A 27,585-nucleotide genomic window follows, 5' to 3' on the forward strand; every position below is an offset into this window, starting at 1 on the left:
GCAGCCTTTCCGTCAGTAAATAGCTGAATATTTGGGGGCACACAGAGGCATCTCAGATGAGGGATGTTCTCTGCATACCCTGCTCTGAAGCTGAAAGGTCTGAAGTTTTCTAAGCATTCACTGTCACCCTGAAGGCACTGTATTTATCTTCTTACAGCCCTGCTGAGGGAAGAATTGAGGAAAGCAATGCTACTGTTTTGTGTATCCCTGCTGAGAGAATCTTCTTTAAAAGTCTAATTTGAAACTTTCTCTTGCTGAACCAGTTCCTTCTCCACTTGATGCAGTTTAGTTTTGTGGCCTTAGTGTAAGAGGTTACTCAGGGTTTGCTGGTCAGTGCATTGCCCCTCCTGCTCATGCCTGTGGCTTCCACAAAGCTGTCAGGAATTCTTTCATTATTACATGTTTCACTTTCTGTGAGTGGCTTGTTGTAACACAGACCTGGTTAACACGCAGAAGTGCAGTAATTGGATTATTCTCTTTAAACATGTCTGCAAACCAGATGGAATCACTTCAACAGGGATTGTCTGCCTGCACAGTAAGTCCTGGAAATTGTTGTCAAATCTGTTTGGAATTGAGCTTGTTCTGCATGTATTAAAATCATGGAATGGTTTGGGTTGGAAGGAACCTTAAAGCTCATCCAGTTCCAACCCATGCCTTTCAAATGCTGTCTGCATTTCTCTTTTGGGCTGAGGTTTATTACATGAACATGATCAGAGGTCTTGATTTGTGACTGCTCTGCTTTCTCCCGTGTGACATAACTTTAAAAGTGTGCTTACAGCAAATAACTGGTTTAAGGCTTACTTATTGGAAACCAGAGAGTTTCATATAGAAGATTTAGCATTTAATTTGGCTTAGCCTGAGGGTGGTTGGAATTTTGATGCCCTTCTTCTTTTTTCTTTTTAAAATTGCTGCATTGTTGGAAGTTTCTGCATATTTATATAACTAAATGCTTCAGTAACTCTTGGACTTGCAGAGTGTGGGCCGAGTGCAGGCCCTGGTTCTGCCAGGCATGAGGTGAGGTGGTGGGAAAGAGCTGATGAATGCATTTTGAAGGCACAGTTTACAAAGCTCATTCCAGTAATACAAGGCCTTCCCACGTTACACGTCGGCTTTAACTTCTCATCAACATTCAGCAAAGCTTGGTAGAGAGTTTTAGGGGGAAAAATCAGTGTAAAAAAAGCCAAATACATTCTGAAATTTATAAACAAATAGTAAGGGAACATGAAGTCAGGTTGAGCCTGATGGAGACAATGAATACATAACATGTATTCCTGAGATTTCTGTGGCAGTCTGTATAAGCTATAGAAAATGGTATGATATTCCCTATTGGAATGTTTCCCTCCAAGGGTTTGTTTCATACATATTTTTTAAGCATTGGATCACTGTGTGGTTCCTCAAGTGCTTTCTAACTTAGTAATGTCAGGTGGGGGGAATAATGTAATTGTTACCCTGCCTTTGAAGTGATTCCTAAATGACTCTTCACTCTGTTCCTTCATGTCCTCCCTTTGTTATCCCTTTGCCTCTTCTTTCTCCCACCTCCCTGTTCATTTGCAATTCCGGTTTCAGGTTGTTCCTGGCCCTTGGGCAGGTACTGGGATGTGGGAGCCAGAGGCAACTTTGCACTCCAGACCCTTCCCTGCTCTGAATGCCCTGCAGATGTTCAGTCTGGGGGGTTCTAGCTCTGTTCCTGGTGGTCACGTGCCACAAACAAGGAGGAATAATCCATGTAGAGCTGGAGGAGAGTGAAAATAGGCACTGAGTCTGTTACTACAAGGCTGCACCGAGGTGGCTGCTGCGTAAGAAGCTGCTCAGAGAGGAGAAAATGCCTCTCCATTCTGTCTTAGTTCGAGCAGCTCCTACTCTTGGATTGTGCCTGACATGCTTCAATAATAATTTTTTTAACCTTTTGCCTACAGGCAACCCCTTGAAGGGCTCTGTGAAAGGCAGAGCAGACCAAGCCATAGCTTGTGGTTTGCAAGTGAAATCATGATGTAGCGACACTTCCTGCATCTTTCAGAAACTTGTATGCAACGTGTCTGATGGATAAATAAAGCATATTTGACTGTGGAAAGGCACTTGGTGGCTCGTGTGGAACACAGAGCCCTCACAGGTCTGGGTTTCAGACCCAGGCTGAGTATGAAGTTTGCTCAGAACTGGGAAACCAGTGGCAGGAGAAGCGAAGAATCACAAGTGGGTGAAGAGAATTAGATCCCTTCAGGCCAAAGATGAATAGCTCTGCCAGGGATTATCAATGGAAGAAAGCCAAGGCAGTGAGATCTGATGAATGGAAGTCAGCACCTGAGCAACATTTTCCACTGGATGCAGTGCTAGTGGTGTGTTTTGGAAACACATTGTTGTGCTTTAACACAAAAACATCCACAGGAAAGAAACTCATTCATGTATGTCAGAAATATCCTCCCTTTAAAAAAAGTGATTTAAAGGAATATTCTGATGGCAATAGATTATGTTCCAGGTGTGTTTGTGTTTTTTTAACTCTTAAGTGGGGTAACTGTATTTAAATCTTTTTTGTTTAGGTCACAGAAATGACTTTGGAATTGTCTCTTGAAGTATGGTGAGTATCTCCTATTTAAAAAAAGTGGGAAATGTGTCAGCAGCACTTTTTTTTATTTTTTTATTTTAATCTGTTCATTAGAATTTTCAGAGAATCCTGGAGTATCCAGAATTGGAGGGGACCCACAGAATCATCAAAGTCTAACTCCTGGTCCTCCACAGGACAACCCCAAGAATCCCACAAATGCCTGGTGTGATTTGCTTAAAAACATGTTAGAGAGAGGGCAAAACCTCCTTGTTTTAGCATACAAATACCAAGTAAAAGTGAGGAGATTTTAAACCAGGTTTATTTTCACATTGTAATTCTGTCATTGGCTAAACACCATTATTTGGAATAACAAGTGTGACCCTTCCAAATGTTTACAGGTCCAAGGCCATCCTGTGTGAATCTCTCACACTGGTTTCTGTTAAATGCCTTCCTTCTCAAGGGCTTTTTCCTCTCATAAACCCACAGACCTCAGGTTCAGCTTTATCCTCATTGTTTTACCTTCCTTGGGAACTTTACATCCCACATGAACTTTCATATGGCTGCTCCTTACAGACCTGCCCCTAAATTGTATTTAAATGTTAATACCACACGGTGCTGAAGGCAAAGGTGAAGATTTAGGGCCAGGATTTCACCACATGTAAGGCTCAGCAGATGCCTACCTTTATTTTTCCCTTTTTTTCCCCCTCTCCAACTGTCTTTCTCCCTCTTTCTTCACCCATCCTGGTGAAAGATCAAAAATCACATTGAGGCATAATCAGAAAAATGTATTTTAAGTCTAAAAATTAATTTCTGAGAGCAAGGCATTTAAAGAATCATTTTTTATGTGTAACTATAAATAGCAGCACTGAGCACTGTAAGCATTGCCCTCTTTCCTAATGACTCTGGAGACTGACAAACATCCCCCAGGGATAATTTCTGCTCGTTGGTTTGTACTGGGAAAGATGCAGCTGTGGGTGGGCCTTGAGACCACCCCTAAACCATCCAGGCTTTGAACATTACAAGTATTTCTTATCTCTGACATTAAATAAGCAGAAGATGCTTGGTTCCATTTGCTCTTAGGCTTTGGAATATGTTAAACTAAAGGGTCTGATCCAGTTCTGCTGCTATTCTGATATGCGTGGAGACTGTGGAGTCAGTGTCATATATATCTTTGTGGAATGTTGCTTCTAGGCAGCCTTTTTCCCTCTTTTTCTTAATCCCATGACTTTTTTTATGTAAGTTTTTTAGAAGTCTGACGAATCTGAGCCTAAATGGATCCATTTCACTGTTGTATGTTTTTCATAAAGCACTGGGCAAATGCTGCCTGGTACCTAATGTGTCAGAGTAGGCACAGCAAGCGTTTTTAGCTTGTCTTACTAAATAGGAAAGCTAATAATAAAGTTAATAGGACTAATAATTAGCTTAGTAAATAGGAGTAAATCAGGGTCTGCAGCTTCCTCCTGAGGGGGAGATCCGATCTCTGCTCTGTGTGACAGCAACAGGACCCAGGGAAGGGCTGGAGCTGTGCCAGGGCAGGGTCAGGTTGGATCTCAGGGAAAGATTCTTCCCCAGAGGGTGGTTGGCACTGCCCAGGCTCCCCAGGGCAGTGGGCACAGCCCCAAGGCTGCCAGAGCTCCAGGAGGGTTTGGACAACGCTCTGAGGGACAGGGTGGGATTGTTGGGGTGTCTGTGCAGGGCCAGGAGTTGGACTGGATGGTCCTTGTGGGTCCTTTCCAGCTCAGGATATTCTGTGCTTTCATGATTACAAGGATGGGAAGTTCAGTGAGGTGGATAGCAGGAGGGGTTTATACCCTCTCCTCTGCTGGGAGGTGACTGGGTTCAAACCCTTGGAGTGGCACAGGCTCAGTGAGGAGTTAACTGGTCCAAATGGGGTGTCAGACCGTTCGTCCTGCCTTGATACCTGAAATGAGAAGTGGGAGCTGAAGTTGCAGCTTTATTTAAATACAACATTGAGGGCTTTACACAGCCTTGTGTACATGTTTGAGAGCACAGTGTGGAAAAAGCTGGGGAAAAGGGCTGAGTTTTTCCTGTGGCCTGCCAGTACAATTTGTGCTGTAGATTATAATTGTATATGAGTGATGAATTCACTTGCTGTATTTATTTGTTTTTTAATGAGTTCTATATAAAATTCATATTTTAAAGACACAGTATTCCATTGTACTTTGCATCTGTCACTCCATGGAAACATCTGAGCATGAACAGTATAATTATTGCACGAATAATATAATTTATTTCATCTTATTAAATTTGATAAGGAATTTCTGCCTACTTCCACTCATTGCCCAGAGTGATACTTTGAATTCTTTTCTGGCATTATGCCTTTTGTTAAAGCCTGTCTCTTTTGCAAACCAGCTCTTCCACAGATCTCCGGTTCAGCATGGCCCTGTGTGATGAGGAGAAGAAATTTCGGCAGCAGAGGAGAGATAACATCATGCACAGCATCAAATCATTCCTAGGAGAGGAAAACAGCAAGAACTTGACCACTGCCCGTGATGTAAGTCTGGAGAGTTCACACCAAGTTTAGTGTCACCTTTGGAATGCTGCATTTGCCTTTCAGAGGAGTGACTGAGGTGTGTGAGGTGGAAGGGTTTGATGTGAAAACAAGTTATAGAAGTGGAAAAACCTCTTTTTCTTCTATGAACATGCAATATTTAGGCTGGACAGTAATATTTTCTTGGCTCTAAATTTATAGATTAATGTTTAAGGACAAGGGGGAATAGTTTTAAACTAAAAAAGGAGACTTAGATGGGATATTGGGAAGAAATCCTTCCCTGTGAGGGTGGGGAGGCCCTGGCCCGGGTTGCCCAGAGAAGCTGTGGCTGCCCCTGGATCCCTGGAAGTGTCCAAGGCCAGGTTGGATGGGGCTTGGAGCAACCTGGGCTAGTGGAAGGTGTCCCTGCCCATGGCAGGGGGTGGCACTGGATGGGCTTTGAGGTCCTTCCCACCCGAACCATTCTGAGATTCTGTGATTCATTTGCACTGGCACCTTAAACAAGCTGCTCTAACTTTTCCCCTTGGAATTCCATGCTTCGTGAAGGTGTTGGCTCTGAGGGGAGATTGCCATCTGCAGAATGCCTCGAGGGTGTGTGAAATATCTGCTGCTCCAGAAGCCTGGGATGGCTGTGGGCACTCAACCAAGGCAGAATCTGCCCCTGCATGCTTAGTACCCAGCCTGTGCTGTATGACCTTCATATTAAAAGATTAGGCAGGAAATGAGCTGGTTTAATTTTAGAATCACCTTAGAAATTATTTTATTCTCTTTCTTTCTTTCTTCTTTTCCTTTAGCCCATTTTATTGGATTAGGATTGTGAACTTTATTTCCTTGATAAGATGAACTGCAGCTTTAACGAGAGCACACTGGTGCTCTGTACCAAGCCAAGAGGAAATGAAGCCAACGGCTCCTGATGTACTGATGGTGGCTTGGGTCACACATTAGAGACTTAGAGAATCCCAGAATAGTTTGGGTTGGAAGGGACTTTAAAGCCCATCTCCTTCCACCCCCTACCATGGGCAAGGACACCTTCCACTAGCCCAGGTTGCTCCAACCTGGCCTTGGACACTTCCAGGGATCCAGGGGCAGCCACAGCTTCTCTGGGCAACCTGTGCCAGGGCCTCGCATCACAGTGAGGGGGAGGCTGCCAGCCCCTGCTGATGTCTTCAGTGATTTTATAAAACACTGCATTATTTAGAGTTAATTAAGCAGACACCTGGTACAGATCCACTGATTTTGTAGCACCTTTTCCATCCTCCTCTTTCTTCCTTGCTCTGCTCCCAGAATTGTGATGGAAACACTGTGTGTATGTGGGGCATGTCAAGCAATGAGCAGAGTCCGTGAATTAATTTGGGTTGACTAATTCATTGCCATTGATTCCTTTTGTGCATTTTGTGCAGAATGTTGACAGTCTCTTGCAGCTGACACTGAAGAATTCCTTTTAAATTTCTATGAAGTTTTGACCAGGTGGTAAATGTTTTATTGTTGTATACTTTTGAACTGCCAACTCTACCTTGCTTTTTAAAACGGTCCTTGTGTGAGCTTTCTGAGGAAGATGAAAGAATTTAACAAGTATTGGACATATTTTATTTGTAGTGAGATAAATTGTATTGTGAAGGAACATTTTCAAGATTTCTTAATTTTCACTTCAGTTATTTTTATCTTAACACATCCAGATCTTACCAGAGTAGGTATTTGTCAATGTGACACTGGTCTATTCTATAGCAGAATAGTCCCTTTCTCAGAAAGAATGTGGATATTCTGCCAGGATCCAGTTAGAACTGGAGTGATACTCGGGGCCTCAGGTGAGGTGTGTGAATTACTGTAAAGGCCAAGTAAGATTTCATGTTCTTTTTGTCCTCATCTTCCCTTGGTATCCCTCACTGCCTCAAATACTGAAGTTTTATCAGTTAAATTGCATCTTTCCAGGCAGTAATTGTAGGTTTATCAACCCCAGGAAGGACTGAGGCAGTGGGATCCTCCCATTTTTCAAATGCCAAGCCTGTATTTCTAAGCTGACATGTCATAATTTTTAGCTGCTTCTAGCAATTAAAAAACTTCTTTTTGTTCAAATTTAACTGTAGTTGTACTGTTATTGCTACAGGTGGAAGATAGCAGGAGGATTTATAGGATGTTTGGAGTCTTAACATGAAGTCAGGAGACATATTGAGTAGTCTCAACTGTCTGTGAGTCTTGGTGAATCTTAAACAAGTCACTTACTCAAAGTTCACCCAAGTTGCTTCCTCAGTGAGTAGCTCCATGTGTGCCTTGCAGGGATGCTGAGTGACTTCAGTACCTCTTAATTAATTAGACATCCCTGGATGGGGAAGTGACTAGTTCCAGATTTCCCTCCTTAATCCTGCGGCACATTCTGCAAACACAGAGGAGGAGATTTCTTGTACCTGTGTTATTGCTCAGTTTATTTTTATAATTTTTCTTGCTTTGAGCAGTTTTCTGAAGATACTGTAATCATTTAAAGAAATCATACAGCTCTCTGTGGCTGGATTTGCAGAACAATTTTTTAATAATCATTTCTATGCCCTATGGCATTTTCTTTCCACCACAGGCATTCAGACTTTGTGCACTGTGTTTCCGGGGCATTTGAATAAAAACATCTGCATCACTCATTCCCAAAAACGAGATTTAATATGGCTCAGCTTTTTTGCTCCATTACTGGAAGATAAGATTGAGATGCCTTTTTCAGGGCTTGCTTTTCTTAAAACAGAAGTTGTTTCCCAATCCTTGCCATTTTGCTGCCCAGTTTGGTGGTGGAGCAGTCAGCACCCGAGATGAGGTGCCTGTTGATTGAAGTGGAGCTGTACAACGGCCTGGAGTGATAAAGCTGAAGGAGGGCAGGGTTAGATGGGATATTGGGAAGGAATTCTTGGCTGTGAGGGTGGGGAGGCCCTGGCACAGGTTGGGCAGAGAAGCTCTGGCTGCTCCTGGATCCCTGGAATTGTCCAAGGCCAGGTTGGATGGGGCTTGGAGCAACCTGGGCTAGTGGAAGGTGTCCCTGCCCGTGGCAGGGGTGGCACTGGATGAGCTTTCAGGTCCCTCTCAAGCCAAACCATTCCATGATTTGATGTTCTATGTATGGTGTTCAGCCAGTCCACACAGTACATTGTCCCCTGGATTCTAAAACAGTACAGATGTATTGACAAAACATTGTGTTGTTAAAATGTTCAGTGGAGTGTGTTTGGAGGATATCTGAGCTGCTTTGCTCAGAACTAGTTGTGTCCCTCAGCACTGTGCTGTGCAGGCCAGCTGTAGGTGGTTCTGGTGGTTCCCAAATGGGCACAGCCATGGAGGGTGGTGGTGTGGCCAGGGATTAGAGCATTGGGCTTTTGTCTCCAAGACTTTTGGATTCAATTCCCTTTTTTGCTGTTGACTCATGGCATCACTTTCACATGAGTCACTTACCCTTTTGGTTTGAATTTACTAATGTGCTGGAATGGATTTAGTGCCTCTGCCCCAGTTTCACTGGTTCTGTACAAAGGACTTGGGGTTCAGGGCATGTCTGTGGAGGAGTGTGGGTGCCTTGGTATCCTCTCTTTTCTCCCTTCTTCAGTTGTGAGGTGGCTTCTTGGTTCTTTGCGCCATGTGCTCTGGCTGCAACCACTTCCCCCTGCCTCTGCCCTATTTGTCCTAGAGGGCAACTTGTAGGATTGGTGTGTTTGATTTCAAATTTTACCATTTCATGCCCTTAAACATGTTGGAAACTGAATTGGAGCTAAAAAGCTGCCTTAACAAAGCTGCCTGTTTCCTCTGCAAAGCAGGAAAGGACTCTGAACCTTCATCACTTGACTTATGCTGTAAGTCAACTTTATTCAGTGGGCTGAAATAAATGAATTAAATGTGCAGGAGATGCTTCTCTTCAGTTATTTGTTTTCCTCACTTAAAAGTTTTATTTACTGTGCAAAGCCCAGGGGTACTGGGGGGCTCAGCCTGGAGCAAAGGAGACTCAGGGGGGACCTTCTGGCTCTGCAACCCCCTGACAGGAGGGGGGAGCCGGGGGGGGGGTCGAGCTCTGCTCCCAGGGAACAAGGGACAGGAGGAGAGGGAACGGCCTCCAGCTGTGCCAGGGGAGAGTCAGGTTGGATATTGGGAAAATTTCTTGCTGGAAAAGAGTGGTGAGGCCTTGGCAGGGGCTGCCCAGGGAGGTGGTGGAGTCCCCATCCCTGGAAGTGTTCAAAAACCACACGGCACTTGAGGACATGGTTTGGTGGTGAACGTGGTGGTGGTGCTGGGCTGACAGTTGGACGTGATGATCTTAGAGGTCTTTTCCTACCTTAACAATTCTGTGACGGTTCTTTGATCCACGTCCCCCTCGGTATCTCCACCCTCCCCAGTGGTGCCCAGAATTCCTATGGATCCGGCTTACAGGAAGTGTTTGCAGTCAGGATGTTGGTGACTCTCCTCACCCACCGTTCATTGCTCATCTCCATAACGGATTTCTCTGCATCCTGAAGAACACTCAGACTTTCCTTTGTGCCTGTGCCTCTTCACCCACGAGCAGAGTGGTGGAGCAGTGGTGCTTTGGAAGTGCTCTCACATACCTTTTCCAGGCTTGCACCTGCAAACCAACATCTCCATCCTGTTGGGATGTGTCTGGTCAGGTTGAGTGGGCAGTGGTTGTAAAGAGCTTTCAGAGCCTAAGGTATATTATTAAAGGTGTGATTACTGACTCTACTTCTCTGTTCAAAGCAGCTGTTCCACTATTGGGGTGTTGGCTTAACAAAACAGGCACATCTAAATCCTTACCTGTGCTTTGTCATTTTTTAGATAGATATCTATCTCTGGAGCTTCATGATGAGTGCTGGTGCCAGGGAATACCTGTGGTTTCTATTACTAACACTTATGAGGGTGATCAAATAATATTACTGCATCAAGAATAAGCAGTTTTGGGGGAATGGGAGCCTCTCAGCTTCCTTAGTTGTTGTTCATGGTCATGTCCTTGTGACAGTGTGTTGTCAGTCCCCAGGGAGTGCCGTGGCTTGGAGTGTGGAGTCTGGAGAAAGGGCCAGAACTCAGGAGTCACATGGATCTGTTCTTATAACTAATCCCATCTATTGGCACCTTAAATTGCCTTTCAGGGAGATTTTTGACAGATTACCAGTTTGATCAGATAGGGCCTTTCTGCCCAGCTGTGCAATTCTTTTAATGCTTAGTAACCACCAAGAGGTTGTTACTTTATTACCACTGAAGACTGGAAAATTCTTCTGGGTTTTGGAAACCGGGAACCAGATGGGCCCCATGCTTAGGCCAAAACACATGATAGTGGTAGCAAGTGAATTTTTGTCTGATTTTGCTTCTTTTTAGATACTCGGGGAAACTGTGCAGTGGAAGGGAACAGCCTTGAAGTCAGGCTGGGAAGTAAGAAGGAAAGAAGTAGAAAATAAACCCCTGTAGATACATTTTTAATATGATGTCGCCATGTCTACTTGTCTCTCTCCTGGTAGCTGAGGAGTTGTACAGATCCACATAAATTCCTTTTACTTCTGGTAGTTTTTTGCAAGGTAGTGGTAAATTTGAGACTGTCTTCATGCTATGTAGTAATATCAGATGTTTTTATTACAAAATGTCTTTTTAAACTCCTAGCCAAAATAATATTTGTCTCTCTTCTGTTTCTGATTAGTAACTTTTACTGCTTTTGGTTCTGTCACAAAGATATGAATTGGGTTAAAGCTGGTGTTAGAATTGCTTTAAAAGTGATTGTGGTCTTGTAACCAGATAGTTTATTTAATAACTAAATTTAATATCTTCTCTATTTTGGATTATGGATAAGGAAGACAGACATTCTAAAGAAATTCTAACTATGTTTTGGTTTAGAAATCTTGCTACAAGTGGTGACTTCTTCAAATAAATTCTAATTCTTCAGATACCAGGCAATTAGAGTTGTAAGTAAAAGGGCATTGTGGGGGCAATGCTGAGACCTGATGTGGTTATTCACTCAATTTGTAGGTAGCATTTTAAGGTCTGAAGCAGTGCCTCAAATCTTTACAAGTGAACTGAACTTGAAATTCTCTATGTTTTGGCAGCAGACAGGAAGCTAAGGAGGGTCAGAATGACAGTGTTTGGCTCTCACCACGTATTTTACTCCTTGACCAGAAGAATCAGACATTACCTCTGTGTGCCCGTAAGGAACCTAAATAGGAGGAGTCTGAACAGGGGGATTTCCCCTTTCAGCAGGTGATTAAAATCCCTCTTGTGAGGACCACAGGCAGATTGGGAGGCAACTTCTGGTTTTCAGAGAAAACCACTTCATCCCACAGTCTGAATCTGACTGGCACAAATCCCTCATGATATTGTCTTTCTGACCATGACCCAGATATTCCCCAAAAGAAGTGTCTCTGGTCACATCCTGATGTCTGAAATCTTCCTCATTAAATTAAGCAAATCTCTTCATGAAGGTGTTCTTCACTTTGGTCGAGTGGATTCTTTATTTTCTCATGGACCACCTTCATCAGCAAACTAGGGTTTGTGGTCAGGAAGCCCAGGGTCTCACTGGTGTCACCACTTGAGCCTGACAGCATCTGCTCGAGCTGTTGCTCTTCCAGAAAGATCAAGTCCTCAGGCTGCAGCCTTGGGCACCTGTGCCCCCCCTTCTTTCTCCAAGAGGGGTAAAGCCCCTCTCATCTGCTCAGGATCTCCCCTGCTTGTGTTTGCACCTCCTGGGTACTGCTGGTACAAGATAAGGAGGGAGCTGGAAGGAAGTCTGCTCTGCCCCTCTCGGACTTTTCCAGCTTGGCAGAACCCCCCATGCTGCTGGCTGGTTCCTGGCTCCCCTTGCTCGGGGTCAGCAGAGCTCTCATCCCATACTTCAGTCCAAGAGTGCTCCTGTCATCCAGCAATTTGGGAAGAAGGGGCTGTGAGTTAATGACATACAGATTCATGGTGTGGCCTCCCATCAGGGGCTGGGTGCACTTCTGGGTGCCACAGTGTAGGAAAGATTTAAAGGTGTTGGGGAGTGTCCAGCGAAGGGACACTGAGATGGTGAAGGGTCTGGAGGGGCCATAGGAGGAGCAGATGAGGGCACTTGGCTTCTTCAGCTGGAGAAGAAGAGACTGAGGGCGGAGCTCACCAGGGGCTGCAACTCCTCCCGAGGGGCAGCTCCGATCTGCTCTGGGGGACCAGGGACAGCACCCAGGGAAGGGCTGGAGCTGTGCCAGGGCAGGGTCAGGTTGGATCTCAGGGAAAGGTTCTTCCCCCAGAGGGTGGTTGGCACTGCCCAGGCTCCCCAGGGCAGTGGGCACAGCCCCAAGGCTGCCAGAGCTCCAGGAGGGTTTGGACAACACTCTCAGGGACAGGGTGGGATTGTTGGGGTGTCTGTGCAGGGCCAGGAGCTGGACTTGATGATCCCTGTGTGTCCCTTCCAGCTCAGGACATTCTGTGAATCGGTGGCATATAATGTTTATTTACCACTTGTAAGTATTTATAGGAAGTGCTGTGGTGACACCCTGTTCCTCTCCTCTCTGCAGGTCCCAGTCATAGCCATCCTGGGCTCGGGAGGTGGATTTCGTGCCATGGTGGGGTTTGCTGGAGTCATGAAAGCACTTTATGAATCTGGAGTTTTGGACTGTGCCACTTACGTTGCTGGGCTCTCTGGATCCACCTGGTAAGGGCTTTGTCTTTTGGTTTGCTTCAGGTTTTCTTCAGGAGGTTCAAGAGTGAATTTTCATGAGGGTTGACTTATTTCTGTGGTTAAAATCAACAGCGAATTTTAAACATGCACTGTCAGTGTGGAAAAGAGATAGAGAGACAGCTCTCTTGCAGCAGAGTGGGGCAGTGGGGCAAGTCACTGACAGAGAGTAGGTTTAGATTGGATGTTGGGAAGGAATTCCTGGCTGTGAGGGTGGGGAGGCCCTGGCACAGGTTGCCCAGAGAAGCTGTGGCTGCCCCTGGATCCCTGGAAGTGTCCAAGGCCAGGTTGGACGGGGCTTGGAGCAACCTGGGCTAGTGGAAGGTGTCCCTGCCCATGGCAGGGGGTAAAGTAAGATGATCTTTAAAGTCCTTTCCAACTCAACCCAAATTGGGATTCTCTGAAGTATGGAGGTGTTTCAGAATGCCTCAAAGGCTGAGGACATCTCAGGATCCAGGTGATCTTCCTAAGAGCTTTGAGAGCAGGAATGGATGGAAAGAGGTGCCACACACACACCCCTCCATTTCTGTGTCAACCCCCAATATTGCACGTACCAGGACTGTGGAACCGATTCATTCATCTCCATAACCAAAAAATTAGGAATTCAAGCTGTTGGAACAAACCCAAAGCATATTTTGTGTGTTGCTTTATTTTCCTGATGAAATGTGTGAAAAAAATCCCTTATGATTTGAAGCTGATGACTCAATCAATCCAATATGGATTGTATACTTCAGGAGGGCTTTTCAGAGCTTCTCTGAAAGATCTTTTACTCCATTTCAGACCTAATAGTCCCCTTCTTAGTGGATTTACTGGGAATGCCTAGGACCTGACTGCCATACTTCAGAGCATCCCATTATGGATTGCTTTGTCTCACTCCCATTGTCACTGTTTAATTTAGAAATTACATTGGTTTTTAGTCAGATGGGAGTGAAGATCTTCCCAGATGCCTCAATCAGGCTGTCCTAATGAGGTAGGTATGATGTCCCTGTGTCTGACTCAGGGAGTGCTGCAGCTCAGTTACAGGAATAACATCCACAGGGGAAGATCAGAGTGATGTCAGTGTGTGAAAGGGGCCTGCAGGCAGCAAAATGCTTTGAACCCCAGAATCCTGTTTGCCTCAACCACTAATGACTGAGAAGGTTTCTCTTCTCCCTGCCCAATGCTATGAACCTGTTGCCTTTCACCGTCTTGGCTCTTGCAAAAACGATCCCAAATTACACCTATTACAAGCATCTTATTACAAACATTGAAACTATTTGTTTGGACGTTTCTGAGCTGAAATGATGTAACATATTTTAAAGGTGTGTCATTTTCATCAGCCAAAGACATCTGACAAATTCAGTTTCAACTCCTTACCATCACAGTTTTTTCATTCAGTGAAAAATGGCAGACTTCTTTTTGTCTAGCTGTAAAATTAATGCCACTGGACCAGTTTGCAGTAGAGGATTTTGCATCCTAAGAAAATTTTGAACTTCTTAAGGCAAAAATATGTGTCAAACGTGTCCCAAATGTCACAAAATGGGATTTTATCGTAACTGTACCAGTCTGAAAACTGGAGCTGCATCTCAATCCAGTTTAGGGCCACCTAGTACAAGAAAGGTATTGAAAAACTGGATTAATTCCATTAGAGTACCACTGAGGCAATTAGGGGACTAGAGCATGTGAGGAAGTGGGGCAGCTGGATTAAAGGCAAAGGTAGTGATGGGGGAAATCTCACTGTTGTCTTCAGCTTCCTGATGAGCTGTGAAGAAGAGAAACTCTTTTTGGAGACACGGAGAAAGGACAAGGAGTAATTTGATGAACATTAGGAAATCCATTTTGCAGTGAGAGTGTCCAAGCACTGGAATGTGTTGACCCATCCTGACTTGACTAGGCTGGGTTTGGTGTCAGCCTCTCTCTGTCTGACTCAGGGGATGCTCATACAAGAGCAGAACTTGACTGAACAGAGCCCTGAGCAACCTGAGCTGACTTAAGTTGGCTCTGGAGTGAGCAGGAGGTTGGAGTAGAGACCTCGAGGGTCCTGCCAGTCTAAATTGTAAATTTATGTGAATGTGTCTTTTCTTTGAGAGGAAAAGACTTTTTTGTTGGAATAGCCTAGTATAAGTGAACAGGGAATCTTCCTGGGATGAGTTTTATCCCCTGGTTTAACACTAAGGAAGCACCTGAATTTTGGTTCCACACATCTTAACCTCAAGAGTTACTAACTTCTTTGAAACAGGTAATGACCAGTCCTATTCCTTGTGTGGGGTTTTTTGTCAGTTATTTTCCACTGTTTGGAGGTTGCTTCCCCAATTCCAGACTAGATGGAAGCTTTCAGAATGCCAGGAGGTCTTGAAATGCCAGGAGTGTCTATGAACTAGAGTAACTTTCTCATTCAGATTGGACCATAAAAGGTTGGCATCCCTGAATCTGAGTTTTCTATCACTAGTGGTGGGGGCAGATTTATCACTGTCCATTGAGAGGCCTGGATGTGCTTTGTTCAGAGTTGTAAAAAGAAGAAGACATCATTTGGCTGGATGAAGAGCAGTGGAGTATGAGAAACATGGACTGTGTTTGTAGGGAAGGGTTTGTAGTCCACACTCTGAACAGACGTCAGCCTGCTGGCTCTGAGGTCTCTTTTTGGGAAAACCCAGTTGGGAAGACGTATCTGATCTAATGTAAACCTATAAAATCTGTGTTAAAATAGATTATCTGAACTGCTTCAGTCAGAAACAGATATTGGAAACTGTTGTATTTGAACAAATTTGCTTTTGCTGTCTGATGTCACCTCTTCAGCCTTTCCTTGCTTGATGAATAAATAAATTGACACTTGGACACTCCCTTTCTTTCCTTTTTTTTTTTTTTTCCATCCAGTCTAGTACTTGGGACTAATGCTCTTTTCTTTTCTTTCCTGAAGGGTGGAGAATTCCTTTCCTGGCAGGAGAGGCAGGTTTTTCCTTGTCCCCTCAGCTGCATGCCTAACCTTGGAGCAATGCACTGACCTCCCTGGGTGTTTCTGCCATCTCTCTTCAACCTTGTGCTGATTCTCCATCCTGCACTTCCCTTTCCCTGCTCCAATGGAAGCTGCTGCTGTTGTTGCACCCAGGAGCTGACGTGCATGCTCAGCTTTGGTGCCTGGGCCAGAACCATGAGTCAAGTTCTTGCATCACACGTGGGACAGATAAACTGCTGGGCAGTGACCTCAGGGCCAGGCTGGCTCTGTGTGTCTGAGCTGTGCCTGCGGTATGGGATGTGTACCTGAGCCAGGTCACTGAGTAAATAATAGTAAATCAGCCTCTGGGAGATTAGGACAGCCTATCTTGAGCCTTGGTGTTGCTTAATCCAAGCAGGTGAAAGCCACGGTTTCCTGCACGTGTGGCTAAACTTTGTTTTTGAGTAAACTGAACTTGTTTCTCAGTAACACATCAAGATTTGCCTGATAGGTCTCTTCTGAATCCTCCCAGTCGATTAACTCTCTGCATGGGTTGTACTTACTGTGCTTCAGCTTGTTCTGGAAGCATCCAGATCCTGGAAAGCAGTGCAGTATTGCAGCCCTGAATGCCTTCAGGTCCTGGGCTGATCCCCCAGCGTGGGCAGCAGGGCAGGGGGGGATTCTGCCCCTCTGCCCCACTCAGCTGAGACCCCCCTGCAGAGCTGCTCCAGCCCTGGGGAACAGCACAGCAAGGACATGGAGCTGCTGGAGAGAGTCCAGAGGAGGCACCAAGATGAGCAGAGGATGGAGCAGCTCTGCTGGGAGGAAAGGGGAGAGAGCTGGGATTGTTCAGGCTGGAGAGGAGAAGCTTTGGGGTGACCTGATTGTGGCCTTGCAGGACCTGAAGGAGCTACAATGAACATGGAGAGAGACTATGGACAAGGGATAGAGTGACAGGACGAGGGGGAATGGCTTCCCACTGCCAGAGGGCAGGGTTAGATGGGATATTGGGAAGGAATTCTTCCTTGTGAGGGTGGGGAGGCCCTGGCACAGGTTGCCCAGAGAAGCTGTGGCTGCCCCTGGATCCCTGGAAGTGTCCAAGGCCAGGCTGGACGGGGCTTGGAGCAACCTGGGCTAGTGGAAGATGTCCCTGCCTGTGGCAGGGGGTGGGACTGGATGGGCTTTAAGGTCCCTTCCAACCGAAACCATTCCAGGATTCTGTGATATACTGAGATATTGTAGGAATTTTTGGATAGTGGTAGTGAACTGGAGAGGGACATCTTACAGTGAAAGAACTGTGTGTGTCTACTTCTAGGACCTCCAGTCTGCCAAATTTAGGTGTGCTGACTTGAGGAGCTCCTTCTTCAGCTTAGGGGGATTCTTTCTGTTATCCCTTAAACAGATAAATGAGGACACTTTAGTCATTTCCATCATACACATATGGAAATGTATGCTGAGTGTTAGATTGTATGCTTACATGTAGAACAAATAGTTTAGTTTTCTATGCCTGAAGAAAAAAGAAAGGACAATTTACTGTATAAATGGTGAGTAAATTAACCTGATTTGATCAGTAATTGTATCAAATTATTTATGAGTTTATTGTAGCTTTCAGGCAACTGCCACTGAAGCAGGTTTGATACTTGACCTGTTTTCCATTGCAGGTACATGTCAACTTTGTATTCACACCCAGACTTTCCAGCAAAGGGCCCAAAAGAGATCAATGAAGAACTGATGAACTCTGTGAGCCACAACCCCCTCCTGCTGCTCACTCCTCAGAAAGTCAAACGCTACATCGAAGCCCTGTGGAATAAGAAGAGTTCAGGGCAGCCTGTCACCTTCACAGATATCTTTGGAATGCTGATAGGGGAAACACTTATCCACGATGTGAGTTCTGGGCTTTTCTTATCACTATTAGAGTTGTGAAATTATTGCATAGTAACCACTGTTACTACTTTTTTTTAAATGACCTTGGTAACATTTGGCAAAATGTGTTTAACAATAGAAATATTTGAAGTTATAGCTGGACAGATACTGGATAAGACACTTGTAAAATGCTTTCCTTGCTCTGGGGGATGAACTCAACCTCTGGGTACTTACAGCAAACTCTTGACATTGTGTATCAACATTAGAATTCCTGCTCAAACCATTTCAACAAAATTTATGGTGTGATGTGACCTCTTCGTGCACAGTTTGCTATAAAAAAAGCAGCATTTGCTTAACAAAGTACTAATTTCAAGGTGAACGATCCACATCTCTATCTATTTTTATGTGTTTTTCTGAGAAAAGAGACAACAGGAGAGCTTCATACTGTTGTATTTTATTATTCAACAATCCTGCTTGGGTCAGTTAGGGTTGGACAATCCTGGCTAAATCAGGCACACATTTGAACTGCAAGTTCAAATGTGTCAGGTGAGCAGCAATTGGATTTGATCTTCTGGCAAGATTGAAATGTATAAATGGAGTCACAGGTGTGTTTTATACACTTGTCTTTCGTGAATGTAAATTGTTATTAGGCTTTAAACACTTAAAATACTGAAAAACAGGCAACACAGCTCTTAGTAACAGATATATAGAATTCTGATGCTGAAGGGATCTTGATGATGGTGTGAGGTTGGTTAGAAGTCCCTGTTTACTAAGGGATTAAATAAAACCCCAGATGTTGCTTTGTCCAGCAATTCTGTTTGCTTTTTGGCCATGTTATTTTGGCTTCTGTAATGTGTCCTTCTTTCATCTTCTTCCTGTGTCCTCTCCCACTCTTTCCTTCCTGAATTGTGCAGCTAAAAGGTATTCAGGCAAATCATTTCCTTGTACCAATTCTTCTGTTTTTTGTAGAAGTAACTCAGTTTGTCCATTTTCCTTCTGAAATTTCAGAGAAAGGAGGAGTCTCCCAAGTCTTTATATAAATGTAAAAATAGAAATATATAATATATAAATATATAATATATAAATATATAATATATAAATATATAATATATAAATATATAATTTATAAATGTATAATTTATAAATATATTTTAGATCATATATAAATATATAATTTATAAATATATTTTAGATCATATATAAATATATAATTTATAAATGTATAATATATAAATATATTTTAGATCATATATAAATATATAATATATATCTTACATATTATATATTTTATATATTTATATAGAATACTTATAAACATATATAATATAATTATATTTATAAATAGGCTATATTTATAGATATATTACATTTATACACTGATATATCCCTATATAAATATCAGCAGGCCTTTATAGGATCTGTTTGGAACTGATCTCTTTCTTTCCTGCAGAGAATGGACACCACTTTGAGCAACATGAAAGAGAAAACCAATAATGCCCAGTGTGCTCTGCCACTCTTTACGTGTCTCCATGTGAAACCAGACGTGTCAGAGCTGATGTTTGCAGGTATGGCTCCAATCTGGGTGTTGAGTCACTTGTGGGAAGAAGAGAGAAGTGTGTGGATCACAAAAAAAAGCCTCTTTTTTAAAGGAAGGACATGGAGCTGCTGGAGAGAGTCCAAAGGAGGCACCAAGATGAGCAGAGGATGGAGCAGCTCTGCTGGGAGGAAAGGGGAGGGAGTTGGGATTGTTCAGGTTGGAGAGGAGAAGCTTTGGGGTGACCTGATTGTGGCCTTGCAGGACCTGAAGGGGATCCAAGAAAGATGGAGAGAGACTGTTGACAAGGGATGGAGTGACAGGACAAGGGGGAATGGCTTCACACTGCCAGAGGGCAGGGAGAGATGGGATATTGGGAAGGAATTGTTCCCTGGGAGGGTGGGGAGGCCCTGGCCCAGGTTGCCCAGAGAAGCTGTGGCTGCCCCTGGATCCCTGGAAGTGTCCAAGGCCAGGTTGGATGGGGTTTGGAGCAACCTGGGCTGGTGGAAGGTGTCCCTGCCCATGGCAGGGGGTGGCACTGGATGAGCTTTAAGGTCCCTTCAAACCAAGCCATTCTGTGGTTCGGGATCACTTACTTGGATAGGTGGTTTTTTCCTGGATTGGTGCAGTATTTGCACCAAGGTTACAGGGCTGTGGAGAACAGGCATCAAATGGATGTGTTCCTTGTGGCACACCATGGAACTGAACCTTTTCTTGCTTTCAAGATGCATCTTTTCTTGTAGGTGTAGAGAAAACACCCTGTATTTTGGGTCCACAGCCTTTCATTTCTCTATCATTCTTGGATTTGGAGGCTTATTCTTAGACCATTTTGGAACCATTGCTTTTTTAACCTGAAAATAAGTCTGACACCGTAACAGCCCTGAGAAGTGGGAAGTGGTGGCCAGGTTTTGTTCTCTATATGTTAAAAAAGTGATTTCCTAGCAGTTGCAAAGAATATTCCTTCCCCTTGAAGGAACTGAGCATTGGAGTCAGGATAAAAAGGAATCTGGTGTCTCCAGCAGGGAAAAACTGCTTAACATTAATGTATCACAAACCTAAAGGGAAATGTCTTCAGTCATACAGGATTATTCCCCTTTCTAAGAAGGGTGAAAGTAACACTTAGACTTGATGATCCTAGAGGTCTTTCCCAACCTGAATGATTCTGTGATTGAAATGGAACAAACAATTTAGATATATTGCCTGTTTTTTGCCTCTTGCCCAGTGTCAACTGCTGTTGGTGATGCAGGAGGGGCTTTTGCTCCTATTTAATCCATAGGTTTTAATCCCATCTAGAAACCTCAGTTGAGAGTGGGTCCAGTTGTGCAAGATGCTACACAAAGGATGTGTCTGTCTACATATAATTCTATACAGGACTGAGAAGGGAAATACCAAGTGCTTTGCCCAAGGTTTATAAGTCATTGTGTTCCCTAAAATGGTTATTAGGAACAGTTGCTCTCAAAGCTTTGGTTGGAATGGAAAATGAGGTGTAAATTAGGCTAAATTTGTCATGGGAAAATGTCTTTAACTTTCCCTACTTAAGAAACTGATACCTTTTTGTTGGAAAACAGAAGTATATGGAGTTTTAGATGAGCTTCTGTTTTTCTGCATTACTTATTTACTGCTTTAAAAACATCTTTAGTTAATAATGACTTTGTCTAAGCAAGACCAGAAGCACCTGAAGGCCTTACTTTGGTCTTGAAAAGGTGTTGCCTCTGCCAGTGGATCTTGGGTTTGGTTTTTTGGGCTGTCATCAATATCATTCTATAGGGTGCTGGATTTTATTGTTTCTATTTTAGGCTTTTTTTCCCCCCCTCTTATAGAACTGAACAGTTTTTCCTGATGTGAAAGATACAGTAAGTTTTGAACAGAAATATTTATTTTACACTTCTTTATTTACTTGATTATGGTTGGAGGCAAGACCTTCCATGTTGAAATGTGTTAATTATATCAGATAACAAGATCTCCTGTTTCCCTCACCAAGAGCATTTGTGACCCCATGTGGTGTGGCCTGCCCAGAACTGCACTAACCATTTTAACTGAACATAATTAGAGTAATTTAGTTAAAGACAGCTCTCTGTTTTAATTGTGACAGCTTCTGTAATGATAAAAAAATTACCTGAGGATACTGGTATCCAGGGTTAAAGAGGGAGTGGAATTTAATGTTTGGCTTGGGTTTGGGGGGGGTTTGTTCTTGACAGTCATTACAGTAAATTTATGTCTCTGAGAGTGAGTCTGTTGCTCTCTAAGTGCTACAGAATTAATTTGGGAAGCCTTGAGGGATAAATTCCAGGTTTCAGAGGGACCTTCCAGTCTCTGTTAGTGGCCACTGTCTCAAGGAGCTTCTGGAATGGCAGAAAGTAATGCTGAAGCCCTTTAATTTTAAGGCAGAGACTTTATTTCCCTAAGCAGGATGTGGGATCTCAGAAATTCTCTTCAAGCTGAAGGTGGACTCTCAAAGATTAAATTAATTCTAATTCTCCATTCAGCTTTGTCGCCCCCTGGTTCTGAATATCTAAATATTGGCCAATTCATGTTTATCCAGCTAAAGGGAAGCACTGTGACATTCCTGCACTGGGTCTTCAAAGGAATTCCCTTCTGCTCCAGCCAGTGTGAAGATTTGTGAGTGGTTTATTTGGAAAACACTGTGTTGTGTTTGACTTAGCATTGATGAGCATTGCCCTGTGAAACGAAACTCGCTGCAATTGGGATTAAATCTTTCCTTTTCAGGACAAGTGTTCACCTTACGTTCAGTAGGAATATCCTGAGGGATGGATGGCATTCCATGACGTGGGGGGATTTTTCAAAGCTGTCTCTTTTGCCTTTCTATTGCAGAATTATTTCTGAGTTTTTCACACGAGCAGTCAAATCAATCACTGCTGAAAACAGGGAAGGGAAAATGGAAAAATTTGGTGAAAGACTAAAAATGTAGGATAAATTTGGGTTGTTGTTTGCTTTTTGAAATGAATTCTGTGATGTGACTGTACTGGTATCAAAGAAAGTATTTCCAAGTCAGCTGAAATCCATTTTCAAAGAAAGCCTACATCAGTAGAACATAAATCACTTCTGAAATTTTCTGCCAAGATCAGAAATGCATTGAACATGAAATATTCCATATTTTTCTTGAGCTCTGTTCAATAAAAAAGGATTTTAAAAATATTTTTGGCAGTGTTAGAATTTATAAGTTTATCAGCTGCCTCTCAGCTTTGCCTTTGCATTTTAGATTTCACCATAAAATTTAGGTTTGGGTGGAATCCAAATACCTCTCCTAGAATATTTCCCAACTTCTGTGATACTCAATCATTTTTCTGCCACTTTTATCCCTGCTTTTCGCATTTTTGATAGAGTCACATTGAAAGAAAAGAAACTTGGACCTCAGACCCACATTACACTCGATGTGGCAGGGAATTATGGTGAGGCATGAGATGGAAACCAGATGTCATTGTGTTTTTCTCAGTCATGATCACTCCTTTAATGCTTCTGGTTTTACAGCCTCATTTTTTTTTCACCAGGTTTATTGTGATAACAGAAAATGAGACTGAGAATTCCTTCCCTGTTGAGACATCACTGTCCTTCATTTGAAATCAACATTTTGGCTTCTTCAAAGCCTTCCTGTTGGTTATTTAGCTTCTCAGTTCACTACAGTTTCTTTGCTTGCACAGAGGTTTCATTCATTTCTGTGTTTTCCTTCTCATTTCTGTTCAGGTTGAGATCGCTGACTAAGCCCAATTTTGTTTCTGATTTTGCAGACTGGGTGGAATTCAGTCCCTATGAGATTGGCATGGCCAAATATGGCACTTTTATGTCTCCTGATTTGTTTGGCAGCAAGTTTTTTATGGGGACAGTGGTGAAGAAGTACGATGAAAATCCCTTGCATTTCCTCATGGGTGAGTATGTGACAGAAAGAGGCTTAAAAATAAAAATAATTTCAGTAGTTCGTGGACAAGGGCTTTTAAATGCAGTCACACAAAGTGTGAGACAAGAAGTATAGTTCTCAGTTTGTCAGAAGAGATTAATTGGAAAGATTTCACAGACATGGATTGGCATTTCTTGTTTTGTTTCTGGTTTGGACATCTGAGCATGTTCCAAAATCAGAGGTATGTTCAGAGAGCAACCAACTGCTTAAATAGATTATTAAAATATGTGGGGTTTTTTACCTTCTACTGACCTCCATTCATTATTTATTTCCCTCTTCCAGGTGTTTGGGGCAGTGCGTTTTCCATATTATTTAACAGAGTGCTTGGTGTCTCCAACTCTCAGAATAAAGGTCCCACCATGGAAGAAGAATTAGGTAATATTAGTAAATAATTCTGCTGTGCAAAGCAATTACTGCCAGGATTCAGTGCACTCTCCCTCTGTGGGAGGATGGCACTGCTAGGAGTCATTTAATTAATTACCTTTAATTGCTGACCTTGCAAGATGCTGCAGAGGTAGGGAAGGAGGGTTAGGAGTGTTCTTTTCTTCCTTGCACTTTTGTTTCTGCTCAGTGATGCTGCATTACATACATATATCCAGCTCTCCACAGGAAGTTCATAGAACTCCTCTTTTTATGTTGTTATGCTGATTTTTGGGGATCAGAAGCTGACAAGGACTTAATAGCCACTTATGTAATCTCTTGACACTGCACTGTTTAATCAAGGGATTAGTAAAATAGTCCTAAATTTTATCATCTCTGGATTGTTAATGTTCCGTTCTACCCACAACCTTCTGGTATCTGACTTAATGATTTTGGTTTCATTCCACACACAAATGGTATGATGACTGTAAGGAAAGAATTTTAGCTTGGTTTAGATGGACTTTATTGTGTTTTATTCAAGAATGTAGTTAATGGTGAAAGGTTTTTACACTTCTGTTTCCCATTCAGAGCGCAGCATTACAAGGAAGTACCTGGCCAATAAATAAATTGTACTTGACAGCCAGATTTTTCTGAAGAGCAAGAAAAGAAAGTGGATATTGAGATGATTTATAAAAAAAACCAAACCAAAAAACCAACCCAACAAAAAGCCCACACTTGTCCCTTAGTTGTCTCTGTCTCCTAATTGATGGAATTCAGCTGTTTGATAACCTCCTTATTTATGGATGAAAATGAGACCTCTGGGTTCCTATTTCTGATACACTCCATGAGAGTTAACACCTGCTCATGGAGGATCCCTGTCCATAAATGTGATCGTGGAAAAGTGTGTTCCTGCTTTTTAAAGCTATTGAGAGGCAGAATGTTGTCTGTCATCTCTGACTCATTTCACATCTCAGTTTAAAAATACCCTCTGAAGTGGGATCAGCTGTGAAAATATTAATGTGGCTTCAACCCCAGAGCTGAAGATGTCCCAGTGACACCTTGGGACCACCAAAGTGAAGGCCAAAATTCCAGGGGACATCAGAAGAGCTGGTGCTGCCCACAGGATGATGTGTAAATCACACCTGGGAGGGTAAACAATGAATTTTCCATGGGGGTTGCTGTAAAGAGATGATTTGATATCCAAAAAATGCATTTGTTGGCTTTGTTAGCCTCCATTTCTGGTCAGGAATTTTTGTTTTGACCTGTCTCCTCTGCCATGGCTCAGGAATTTTTAGGTGTCTGTCCATTGAGAGTGTTTGAATAGTCATTGAGGACCCACTGAGTACTGAAAAGTAAAACTACTGAAGGAAAAATGTAATGACTCAGCTTTTGTGATTTTTGTGGGGATTTTTGGAGTGTGGGATGTAAATCTAAGGGGGCATAACCCTCGTTAGAAAATAATTTTAAGTGCTGATCATCTGTATCTAGTATTCATTCCCAAGCATAATGAAGCTGTGGGTTTATACACTTGATATTACAGTGACTCTGTCTTCAATTTTCTCTGCCAGCTTAGAGGAGTTAAATTTAGACTTAGCAAAAAAGTGCAAAGTGTAATTATCATTGCTTTAATACTGCACTGGGTAGAAATTACAACCTGTATTGAATTTGCAGCCCAAAGAATGGGAATGCCAGCAGCATCTACTTATCCTTCTGTGAGAGAAAAAAAGCGTTATTTTATTTTATTTTCATTTTTAATGGAAAAAATCAAGTAGTTGATAATACTTTCATTGGGAAACAACCCACATTCAGTTTATTTTAACTGGCCTCAAGGGGTTGGACTTAATGATCTTGGAGTTCTTCTCCAACCTTAATGATTCTGTGACATTTCTATTAGAGATGATTCCTAACATACATTTTACTAGGGAATAAAGGGGTTTAGTGTTCAAAAGTCTTCCTCTGGATACATTTCCCTCACTGGAATTCATTGCCTGGCTCCAGTCGCTGTAGGATAAAAGCTTCCAAGATGAGGCTGCTCCTAAAACATTGGGAATCTACTGTATTTCAAGAAAGGCTGCCCTCCATAGTTGATGAAAATTATAATATTGCCAATCTAAAATCCATTCTCACCTGATTTCACCTCCCCTACAAAGCTGACCTGGGGAGTGGAATGTGCTGCTGTTTCAGTGTTCATTTTGCCTTTGAAAAACAAAGATTAACCTCCCGAAATGCAGATTTTTGCCAGGGAAGTTCACTCATTTTTGGCTTCATTTCTCTCACTTGATGTTCTGAGATGCAAACCATATTTTCTACCTGTTTAACTGCACTGTCTTTATTTTTCACACACACTCCAACAAAACTTGCGTAAATATTTTGGCTTTTGTTCTCCCACTATTTTTAAGGGTACCCATTCATATGTGTATGATGTTAATGATGTTAAGCATTCCTCTTTTTTTAAAAAAAGAAGCAGATACTTAACAGAGATTAATGTTTTCTTCCTAGTTCACTAGGAATTACTGAGAGGACAGAAGCTAAACATCTAAATTTTAACCACGAGGAATGAAGTGTGTCAGACATGTGGTGCAGAGGGGTACTGCTTTAGGATTACATTTTGTTTTCTCAGCCCCCAAAATTGGAGGCTAAAGCCAATATCTGCTGCTCTAATGTCCACAGCAGATCCAGTCTTTTCAGCTGTATTTTCTATTGCAAAGAGTGGGCCAGTTTTATGACTCAGATTGCTGTGAAATTCTGAGCTGTTTTGAGAGTTAAAGCCCAGCAGTTTAAAGGAATTTTATATTTCTTTTAACAGAAAATATCAGGCTCAAGCACCTTGTAAGCAATGACAGCTCAGACAGTGAAGATGAATCACAGCATCCAAAAGGTAAGGAAATGCTCAGTTTTCATTTCCCAATTGCCTTTTTTTCCGCAGCTTTTGTGTAGCTCAGCAAAAGAGAGAAATGAAGAACAGGAGAGCAGGAGGTCCTTGGCTTGACTTCCTCCTGCTCAAGCTCCTCATCGGGCGATTCTCTCACACGTCTTCAGTCCTGAAACCCCAGCAGGGCTTCCCAGAGCTCTGGAGTTCCACATCCACCCCAAAATGTGGTTTGCTGAGCCAGTGAGCTCCAGAGGTGTGTTCCCAGCAGGCAGCTGAGCTCAGAGCCACGTTGGAATTGTCACCAGCCCAGCAAACTGAAACTTTCCATTGGGATCAAATACTCACCTGAGAATGGTTTAATTTGTGGTTCCAGCATTCACAGGTGTCTTCTAGCACCTGTAGAAATGACATCTGATACAGGAAATTCCCTGAGCTTGGCTCACTCTTTGTAACAGTGCCCAAATCCAGCTTCCCAGGAGAGGCACAACCACAAAGGGAGTGTTGGGAGTGGGAAGAAAAGATCCAATTGAAAATTATCTTGAAGCATCTAAACCACCTGGGGATTTCTGTGGTTTTAGTCAGGGGCTCAGTCTCAGCCCAATAATGCTTTCTGATGATGTTTTTGGGGCCAACAATGATTTTCAACTGAAAAAACCCCTGGTTATAATTTTAACAACCAAAACAAAGATGGGAATGCAGCTGTTTGTGATTTCAGGATCTACAGGAAGAAAAGAAAATCCTGTGTCATGAGACAGGGAATTATGTCACTACCTCAGTTCCATGATTACTTCTTCAATTCCCCCTATGTGTAAAATAGTAGGTGGTACCACATTTTGTTTATTTGTGGGTTTCCTGTTTAATCATTACAGCCAGCACCAAACACTCCATTTCCCTCATAGTTTGTAGCCATAGTGAACTACCTACAAATCTGTGATTGCAAACACTTGGCAGTCCCTCTCACTTCCATAGAATGCTGTACAGATACTGAACCTCTACACTTTATGGTGCTTGTTTTCTCCCTACTAATATAAAAAAATCAGCTTCATTAAGGCCTGGTTTAAAGAGGCACATTTAAAAGCTGGATTTAAAGTATCAAGCTTGAGCCTGAATTATCTTATACAAAACACCCCAAAAAGTTAAATTTTGACAGTTTATGAATGCAAGGTGGTGCCAATCCAGGTAATTTTTACTGCGAGCTCTAGCTGCAGACATCAAAGTCTGATTGCTTCATTGTGCTCTTCAGTTAATTAAAACCAGATATGAATTGTAGTCTGCAGTTTACTGCAAGTGTATTTTCAGATATTTTAGAATTTCCATGCTAATTATTTTTATTTTTAATTATTTTAGCATTTCCATTCATTCTTTCATGCCTTCTGAAGGAAAAATGGGTTTCTAGGTATCAGCAAAGGATGGAGAAGGCTGTTGATGCACATCCAGAAGAA

At 42.7% G+C, this 27,585-nt stretch overlaps 1 protein-coding gene across 1 annotated transcript in view; it reads left to right on the top strand.

Moving 5' to 3' along the window:
• PLA2G4A (phospholipase A2 group IVA) overlaps window positions 1-27,585 on the top strand; it is a 61,743-nt gene that overhangs the window by 22,916 nt on the left and 11,242 nt on the right. Inside the window, exons 5-12 of the mRNA XM_027704510.1 lie at window positions 2,535-2,572; window positions 4,913-5,054; window positions 12,530-12,666; window positions 17,263-17,485; window positions 18,915-19,029; window positions 22,745-22,882; window positions 23,194-23,286; window positions 26,078-26,149. Of these exons, the coding sequence (XP_027560311.1) occupies window positions 2,535-2,572; window positions 4,913-5,054; window positions 12,530-12,666; window positions 17,263-17,485; window positions 18,915-19,029; window positions 22,745-22,882; window positions 23,194-23,286; window positions 26,078-26,149 (958 nt within the window). The remainder of the gene's footprint in view (window positions 1-2,534; window positions 2,573-4,912; window positions 5,055-12,529; window positions 12,667-17,262; window positions 17,486-18,914; window positions 19,030-22,744; window positions 22,883-23,193; window positions 23,287-26,077; window positions 26,150-27,585) is intronic.

This window comes from Neopelma chrysocephalum, unplaced genomic scaffold (genome assembly GCF_003984885.1).
Source record: "Neopelma chrysocephalum unplaced genomic scaffold, ASM398488v2 Primary Assembly neopelma1_281, whole genome shotgun sequence".
In the NCBI taxonomy this organism is placed as follows: domain Eukaryota; kingdom Metazoa; phylum Chordata; class Aves; order Passeriformes; family Pipridae; genus Neopelma; species Neopelma chrysocephalum.